At 50.0% G+C, this 9,548-nt stretch overlaps 1 protein-coding gene across 1 annotated transcript in view; it reads left to right on the forward strand.

Moving 5' to 3' along the window:
- Positions 1–9,365, forward strand: part of TCP11 (t-complex 11) — a 40,156-nt gene extending 30,791 nt beyond the window's left edge. Inside the window, exons 7-10 of the mRNA XM_038749384.1 lie at positions 337–554; positions 1,521–1,702; positions 3,845–4,008; positions 8,920–9,365. Coding sequence (XP_038605312.1) covers positions 337–554; positions 1,521–1,702; positions 3,845–4,008; positions 8,920–9,158 — 803 coding nt within the window. The 3' untranslated portion in view covers positions 9,159–9,365. The remainder of the gene's footprint in view (positions 1–336; positions 555–1,520; positions 1,703–3,844; positions 4,009–8,919) is intronic.
- The last annotated feature ends 183 nt before the right edge of the window (positions 9,366–9,548 follow it).

The raw sequence follows: 9,548 nt of genomic DNA on the forward strand, positions 1-9,548 counted from the left end.
TTCCCACACTCAGCCCCCTCCTTCCTCTCCCCCTCCTCCCCGTCTCCTTCCCTTCCCCACAGCACCTGTATATATGTTTGTACATATTATTACTTTATTTATTGACTTGTACATATCTATTCTACTTATTTCATTTTGTTAATATGTTTGGTTTTGTTCTCTGTCTCCCCCTTCTAGACTGTGAGCCCGCTGTTGGGTAGGGACCGTCTCTATATGTTGCCAACTTGGACTTCCCAAGCGCTTAGTACAGTGCTCTGCACACAGTAAGTGCTCAATAAATGCGATTGATTGATTGAATGGATGGCCCGGGTTTGTCAATGTCTCTGGCTGTTACAGACTCGCTGGATTACACCGTCAAGTGGCTGTCCACAGCAGCGGCCGGAGTCTCCCTCTCCCAGCCGACGGCCTCTCCTGACCCCGCTGACCCGGCCGGTCCATCAGCCCTCGGAACCACCACCAGCTGCGGCTCGGCCACCCCCAGCCCCACAACGGTTCTGAACCAGGGCTACATGAACTTGCTCCACTGGGAACCTGGAAACCCGGAGTATCCCGAGGTATGAGGCCGGAAGGGGCCACTGGGCTGCCACTTCAGGCCGGCGCCTTCCATCAGGGTCCTTCCTTCCCATCCTTTTAGACTGTGAGCCCACTGTTGGGTAGGGACTGTCTCTATATGTTGCCAACTTGTACTTCCCAAGCGCTTAGTACAGTGCTCTGCACACAGTAAGCACTCAATAAATACGATTGATTGATCTTGACCACACTCCTCCTCTCCGGCCTCTTTAGCATGGCTTAGTGGAAAGAGCAAGGGCTTGGGAATCAGAGGATGTGGGTTTATGATAATAATGATGGCATTTATTAAGCACTTACTATGTGCAAAGCACTGTTCTAAGTGCTACAAGGTTACAAGGTGATCAGGTTGTCCCACAGGGGGCTCAAAGTCTTAATCCCCATTTTACAGATGAGGGAACTGAGGCATAGAGAAGCCAAGTGACTTGCCCCAAGTCACACAGCCGACAAGTGGCGGAGCCGAGATTTGAACCCATGACCTCTGACTCCAAAGCCCGGGCTCTTTCCACTGAGCCACGCTGCGTCTCATGCCGCCCCCGCCACTTGTCTGCTGTGTGACCCTGGGCAAGTCATCTTACTTCTTTTTCTGTATATATGTCTGTACATATTTATTACTCTATTTATTTTACTTGTACATATCTATTCTATTTATTTTATTTTGTTAGTATGTTTGGTTTTGTTCTCTGTCTCCCCCTTTTAGACTGTGAGCCCACTGTTGGGTAGGGACTGTCTCTATATGTTGCCAACTTGTACTTCCCAAGCGCTTAGTCCAGTGCTCTGCACACAGTAAGCACTCAATAAATACGATTGATTGATTGATCTGTAAAACGGAGATTAAAAGCGCGAGCCCCACGTGGGACCACTGGATTACCCTGTATCTACCCCAGCTCTTAGAACAGTGCTTGGCACACAGTGAGCGCTTAACAAATACCGTAATAATTATTATTATTTAGACTCTACTTATGGACAGACTCCGGATTCAGGAGATCCAGTGTCGGGTGCATGATCTCACCATCTTGGGGGCCGTCCTGCTGGTGACCAGCTGCCTCTGTGGCCCTGCCCTGGTCAGCTCCCCTCCGTTCATAGAGCGTCTGAAGCGGGGAACCAGCATCCTCCTAGACGGCCTCCACTCGAGGTGAGTTGCTGAAGCGCCGTCGCCCAGAAGGAATAAGGAAGGGAGGGATAGGGGCAGGACTGGAAGGGAGCTGGAAATGGCCGCAACTCAGCTCGGATATAAGAAAATGTCAGGTTGGGGAAGGGCGGTACACGCCCCTCGGGGTCAGGGCCGAGGAGAGCCGCTGTTGCCAAGATCCGCCCTATCCTCTCCATCCAAACCGCTACCCTGCTAATTCAAGCTCTCATCCTATCCCGTCTGGACTACTGCACTAGCCTTCTCTCTGATCTCCCATCCTCGTGTCTCTCTCCACTTCAATCCATACTTCATGCTGCTGCCCGGATTATCTTTGTCCAGAAACGCTCTGGACATATTACTCCCCTCCTCAAAAACCTCCAATGGCTACCGATCAATCTGCGCATCAGGCAGAAACTCCTCACCCTGGGCTTCAAGGCTGTCCATCCATCCCCTCGCCCCCTCCTACCTCCCCTCCCTTCTCTCCTTCTCCAGCCCAGCCCGCACCCTCCGCTCCTCTGCCGCTAATCTCCTCACCGTACCTCGTTCTTGCCCGTCCCGCCATCGACCCCCGGCCCACGTCATCCCCCGGGCCTGGAATGCCCTCCCTCTGCCCATCCGCCAAGCTAGCTCTCTTCCTCCCTTCAAGGCCCTGCTGAGAGCTCACCTCCTCCAGGAGGCCTTCCCAGACTGAGCCCCTTCTTTCCTCTCCCCCTCGTCCCCCTCTCCATCCCCCCGTCTTACCTCCTTCCCTTCCCCACAGCACCTGTATATATGTATATATGGTTGTACATATTTATTACTCTATTTATTCGTTTATTTATTTTACTTGTACATTTCTATCCTACTTATTTTATTTTGTTGGTATGTTTGGTTCTGTTCTCTGTCTCCCCCTTTTAGACTGTGAGCCCACTGTTGGGTAGGGACTGTCTCTATGTGATGCCAATTTGTACTTCCCAAGCGCTTAGTACAGTGCTCTGCACATAGTACGCGCTCAATAAATACGATTGATTGATTGATTGATTGATTGTTGTCCGCTCCCACTTTGGTCAGCTGCATCCCCTGCCTCTCCTATTTTATTCTGCCCCGAGGGACGGAGCTGCATGCTTGGCATCTTCCTCCCTCCCTCCCTCATGGAAAGCCCAGCCACCCACCTCCACGAGGAGCGAGGGGAGGTGGGGAAGGGGACAGCTGCTCTTCCGTTGATCATTTTTTACTTCTAGTAGCGCCGCTTTGCAGACAGGGACAGGCCTCTGGCCCACCCCGGCCGGAAATCTTCCCAGTGCTCCTCGAAAGGCTCACGGAGGTCTAGAGGCCTGAGGAAAGGACCAAGCTGGCTCTCTGGGCCAGTGTTGGGCCGCTATACCATCATCATCATCAGTCGTATTTATTGAGCGCTTACCGTGTGCAGGGCACTGGACTAAGCGCTTGGGAAGTACAAATTGGCAACATATAGAGACAGTCCCTACCCATCAGTGGGCTCACAGTCTAAACGGGGGGGACAGAGAACAAAACCAAACATACTAACAAAATAAAATAAATAGAATAGATATGTACAAGTAAAATAAATAAATAGAGTAATAAATCATCATCATCATCATCAATCGTATTTATTGAGCGCTTACTATGTGCAGAGCACTGTACTAAGCGCTTGGGAAGTACAAATTGGCAACATATAGAGACAGTCCCTACCCAACAGTGGGCTCACAGTCTAAAAGGGGGAAACATATACTATACAAACATACATACATATACATATATATGTACAAACATATATACAGGTGCTGTGTACTAAGGTGCTGTACTAAGTACTAAGTACTAAGTACTAAGGTGTGTACTAAGGTGCTGTGAGGAAGGGAAGGAGGTAAGACGGGGGGATGGAGAGGGGGACGAGGGGGAGAGGAAGGAAGGGGCTCAGTCTGGGAAGGCCTCCTGGAGGAGGCCAACCTACCTGCTTAACTGAGAGAGTCCCCTGGCGTTTATTGGGATTTAAGGGACATGGGACACAATCAAGAGGGCCAGTCAGGCCCCAGCGGGCACACCTGTTGTCCCCCCCCCCTTCCCCCTCACGTTCTCCCGCCTGGAAGGGAGGCTTCACCGGTCTCTAAACCCGACCAGAGACGGCCAGAGTGCTGACCTCTCTTTCAGGCTCGAAGAAGCTTTGCTGAGTGTCAGCCATCTGGTGTCCCAGGAGGTGAGTCAGGCCCTCGTGGAGATGGGCCTCCCTGTCCTGAGCGGCGATCAAGTGGCATCTCTGAAGGGTCAGATCCAGGGTTTAGCCAAGGCGGAGCATTCGGTGCGGAATATCATTGGTGAGTGCCCAGTGGGTTGCGCGGGGCAGAGGGGGAAGGTGGTCCTGGCACTGTTTGAAAAGGCCAACTCAGTGCTTGGGGTAGGGGCTGCTCCGGCCTCCGCGGAGCCCGAAATTCAAGTAACAGAAGCCAAAGGAAATGAGTAATAATAATAATAATAATAATAATAATAATGGCATTTATTAAGCGCTTACTATGTGCAAAGCACTGTTCTAAGTGCTAGGGAGGTGACAAGGTGATCAGGTTGTTCCCCGGGGGGCTCACAGTCTTAATCCCCATTTTACAGATGAGGGAACTGAGGCCCAGAGAAGTGAAGTGACTTGACCAAAGTCACACAGCTGACAGTTGGCAGAGCCGGGATTTGAACCCATGACCTCTGACTCCAAAGCCCGGGCTCTTTCCACTGAGCCATGCTGGGTAGATACAAGGTCATTGGGTTGGACACAATCCATTGTCCCACGTGGGGCTCACGGTGTTAATCACCATTTTACAGATGAGGTAACTGAGGCACAGAGAAGTGAAGTGACTTGCCCAAGGTCACACAGCAGGCAAGTGTCGGAGCCAGGATTAGAACCCAGGTCCCTCTGACTCCCAAGCCCGTGCTGTATCCACTAGGCCATACTGCCCTCCTCCCCACTTCATCCCTACGCGAGTTAAGTTAAAGCGACCGATGGGGTGGCTTCATGTTGTGGACGGGCATCTCTTTGCCCTGTTTCAACTCACTCTTCCCAGTGCTCCTTGAGCAACGTGGTCTCTAGGGAAAATTATCTGGCTGGATTTCACTTTGTTGACCAAAGTGTTCACCCACTACCATTGACGCCGGTCAGATCGCCGGAGCCGGAAATCAATCAATCAATCAATCGTATTTATTGAGCGCTTACTGTGTTCAGAGCACTGTCCTAAGCGCTTACCCCTTCTGCCTCTCACCTTGGGCTGCAAAGCACAGAAAGCCCCTGGCAAATGGGCGTTAAAAATCTAGGACTCAGTTTTGAAACCCATTCAGAGCATCTGGCAGTAAATAATAGTAATAATGATGGCATTTATTAAGAGCTTACTATGTGCAAAGCACTGTTCTGAGCACTGGGGAGGTTACAAGGTGATCAGGTTGTCCCACGGGGGGCTCACAGTCTTCATCCCCATTTTCCAGATGAGGTAACTGAGGCACAGAGCAGTGAAGTGACTTGCCCAAAGTCACACAGCTGACAGTTGATGGAGCTTGAATTTGAACCCATGACCTCTGACTCCAAAGCCCGGGCTCTTTCCACTGAGTCACGCGGCTTCTCTAAATCACTGTGGTCAACCGTACCTCCGCCAGTGATCAATCAGTGGTATTTATCGGGCATTTACTGTGTGCAGAGGGCTAAGCTCTTGAGAGAATACAGTATAGTAAGCACTTAATAAATGCCATTATTATTATTATTATTACAATAGTAATAATAATAATTAAAGTTTCTTCCAATGTAAACATTCCAAAATTGATTCTTCGCCCCTTCTCCAGTCATTACCATAGACTGAGTCTAGAATTTTTGTTAGGAATATAATGAATTTCAATGCCACTATTTTATTACTGGGTTGCATAAATTTAAGGTTTTTAATTCACAAAGACCAAATTATGTCACCAGCATAATCTTAACAAACCCCCAGCTAAACAGCTCAATTTTAAATTAGGATACAACCTTTGAATATTTATAGGGACTGACTACAAATGACAATGAGAAGTGATAATGATGAACAGCATTATTATTCCTTTCTTGTGCTATTTAAGTCGGGCACTGTACTAAGCGCTGGGGTGGATACAAGCAAATCGGGTTGGAGATAGTCCCCGTCCCACGTGGGGCTCACGGTCTCAATCCCCATTTTACAGATGAGGCAACCGAGGCCCAGAGAAGCGAAGTGACTTGCCCAAAGTCACACAGCAGACAAGTGGTGGAGCCAGGATTAGAACCCATGACCTTCTAACTCCCAGGCCCGGGCTCTATCCACTAGGCCATGCTGCTTCAGTAGAGTTGGTAGAAACGTTCCCTGCCCACAACGAGCACAATTCTCACAAGCTTTATCCACGGTGGCATGAAGTTGGAGCCGGGACCCTGGGGCCTGGGTGCAGGAAGCAGCGTGGCTCAGTGGAAAGAGCCCGGGCTTTGGAGTCAGAGGTCACGGGTTCGAATCCCACTCTGCCAATTGTCAGCTGGGTGACTTTGGGCAAGTCACTTCAGTTCAGTTTCCGTCCCCCTCATCTTACCTCCTTCCCTTCCCCACAGCACATGTATATATGTTTGTACATATTTATTACTCTATTTATTTATTTTACTTGTACATATCTATTCTATTTATTTTATTTTGTTAGTATGTTTGGTTTTGTTCTCTGTCTCCCCCTTTTAGACTTTGAGCCCTGTTGGGTAGGGACTGTCTCTATATGTTGCCAACTTGTACTTCCCAAGCGCTTAGTCCAGTGCTCTGCACACAATAAGTGCTCAATAAATACGATTGATTGATTGATTGATTCTCTGGGCCTCAGTTCCCTCTTCTGGAAAATGGGGACTAAGAGTGTGAGCCCCCCCGTGGGACAACCTGATCACCTTGTAACCTCCCCAGCGCTTAGAACAGTGCTTTGCACATAGTAAGCGCTTAATAAGTCTCATTTTTTTAAAAAAAACAAGTGGCAGACTTCCCAGAGGGATTGCCTCCCTGCTTCAGATCCTTTCCAATGGAACAAACCACACAAAACCAATCCTCACTCTCTGCTCTTCTGCTTTCCTAGGGGACTTTCAGAGCCTGGTCAATCAATCAATCAATCAATCGTATTTATTGAGTGCTTACTGTGTGCAGAGCACTGTACTAAGCGCTTGGGAAGTACAAGTTGGCAACATATAGAGACGGTCCCTACCCAACAGTGGGCTCACAGTCTAAAAGGGGGAGATCAGTTGGTCAGTTGGAAGGGAAGAGAGGGTAGGTGGTACCGTACCACAGAGCCGTGCCAGGGGTCTAGGGGAGCAGCTTGGCCTAGTGGAAAGAGCATGGAGAGTCAGATTAAATTTAATCCCAACTCTGTCACGAACCTGCTGTGTGACCTTGGGCACAAGGCAACTTCTCTGTGCCTCAGTTCCCTCATCTGCAGATTGGAGACTCAAAACCTGTTCTCCTTTCTTCTTAAGGTGTGAGGCCCAGGTGGGACCTGATGATCCTAATGTTTAGTACAGTACTTAACAAATACCACCGTTATTACGATTATTAGGACGTTAAACAATCGGGGCCGGACTCTTCCATCACTGGTTCAGATAATAATAATAATAATAATAATAATAATAGCATTTATTGAGCGCTTACTATGTGCATAGCACAGTTCTAAGCGCTGGGGAGAATACAAGGTGATCAGGTTGTCCCATGTGGGGCTCACAGTCTTAAATACAAGGTGATCAGGTTGTCCCATATGGGGCTCACAGTCTTAATCCACGTTTTACAGATGAGGGAACTGAGGCCCAGAGAAGTTAAGTGACTTGCTTAATGTTCGGATGTCATTTACTACGTCACCCGATCCGGTCCCACGGCCCAGTAAGGGCCGAATGTGGCTGGAGGGCTTGTTCTTGAATCGGACAACTCACCCAGGCCGGAACCGAGGCCGGGCCGTTCCCCAGCTCTGGCCTCTCAACTCATCCCCTCCAAGGACGGAGTAGTCTGAGTCCTATCCCCTGGAGCAGGCATCTCTAGAAAATGTCCAATTCTGTTTTGTTCACAATGTTGGGTAGGGACTGCCTCTATGTGTTGCCGACTTGTACTTCCCAAGTGCTTAGTACAGTGCTCTGCACACAGTAAGCGCTCAATAAATACGATTGATTGATTCCCCCCAACCTTTAGAGGTGACCCACCTCCGTCTGACCCAAGCAGAGTCAAATAATAATAATGATGGCATTTAATAATAATAATGATGGCATTTGTTAAGCGCTTACTATGTGCAAAGCACTGCTCTAAGCACTGGGGGGGATACAGGGTGATCAGGTTGTCCCACGTGGGTCACAGTCGTAATCCCCGTTTTACAGATGAGGTAACTGAGGCTCAGAGTTGTGACTTGCCCAAGGTAACGCAGCTGACAAGTGGATTTGAACCCAGGACCTCTGACTCCAAAGCCCGGGCTCTTTCCACTCAGCCACGCTGCTTCTCTGTTTAAGGCATTTGTTAAGCGCTTACCATAATAATAATAATAATAATAATAATGGCATTTGTTAAGCGCTTACTATGTGCAGAACACTGTGCTATGTGCCAAGCACTGTTCTAAGTGCTGGGGGAGATACAAGGTAATCAGGTTGTCCCACGGGGGGGCTCACAGCCTTAATCCCCATTTTACAGATGAGGGAACTGAGGCTCAGAAGTAAAGCGATTTGCCCAAGGCCATGCAGCTAAGTGGCAGAGCCGGATTGGAACCCACGACCTCCGACTCTCCAGCCCGGGCTCTTTCCACTGAGCCAAATGTGAAATTTCAGGGGCTTACCTCCACATGAATGAGATCTAGTCCCGCAAACATTCTCCTTCCCACTTGCGGGAAACGGACTGTGTCCCACCTGCTGATTTGGTATCCACCCCTTTTAGACTGTGAGCCCACTGTTGGGTAGGGACCGTCTCTATGTGTTGCCAATTTGTACTTCCCAAGCGCTTAGGTTACAGTGCTCTGCACATAGTAAGCGCTCAATAAATATGATTGATTGATTGATTGCCGAGCTCAGTGTTTGGCCCGTAATGGGCGCGTAACGCCCACCACGCCGCTTCTGAGTTGGCCACCCCAGGAGGCAGACAGGGAGGGAAATGAAATCGGCCCATTCGCCCCCCGTGAGCGGGCAAATGGATATTTACGCAGAAGGCCGAGTCTAGTTCTTCTTAGTAGGAGGCTTCTCCCCCACCGTTTTCTCTCATCGCCCACAGAGAAGCGGATTCATCTTTTTCTCAGCTGCTGTCTTTCCTGCGGCGTGCAGATGTCTCTGAGGGACCTCCCGGGAGGCCTCCCGCCCATCCAGGGCGAGCTGGCCGAAGTGGGCCACAGGTTCTTGCACGTGATTAATCACAACCGCCACGTGTTTGGCCCCTACTACGCTGGCATCCTGAAGAAGCTGCTGCTCACCCCTGCTGCTCAGGGAGACCCCACCCCGTCTGCGGGCTCCTGACGCGCCAAGCCGGGTTGATGGGGTCCGAGGTTTGGCGGACCGAAGGACTGTACAGCAAGTTCTGTGGTGCCGATGGCCACCCGACATCGCCTGAGGTGAACGAAGACGACGGCCCCCCTCCACCCACCCCACAGCCAGGACCTCAGGGGCCATGGGCGGGAACACCTATCAGCCAAACTTCATTTCCCAATAAACTTCTGAGCAGCAAGAAGGAAAGTTCTCACACCTGGGTGAAACGTAAGGCCTGCTGCCCAGCCCCCGGTAAGCTCTGGCTAACGCGATAATAATAATTACGGTATTTGTTATTGGCTTACTATGCGTCAAGCACTGGGGTAGATGCGAAGCCATCAGGTTGGACTCAGTCCCTGTCCCGCATGGAGCCCACGGTCT

The sequence above is a fragment of the Tachyglossus aculeatus genome, chromosome 7 (genome assembly GCF_015852505.1).
Source record: "Tachyglossus aculeatus isolate mTacAcu1 chromosome 7, mTacAcu1.pri, whole genome shotgun sequence".
Classification (NCBI taxonomy): Eukaryota; Metazoa; Chordata; class Mammalia; order Monotremata; family Tachyglossidae; genus Tachyglossus; species Tachyglossus aculeatus.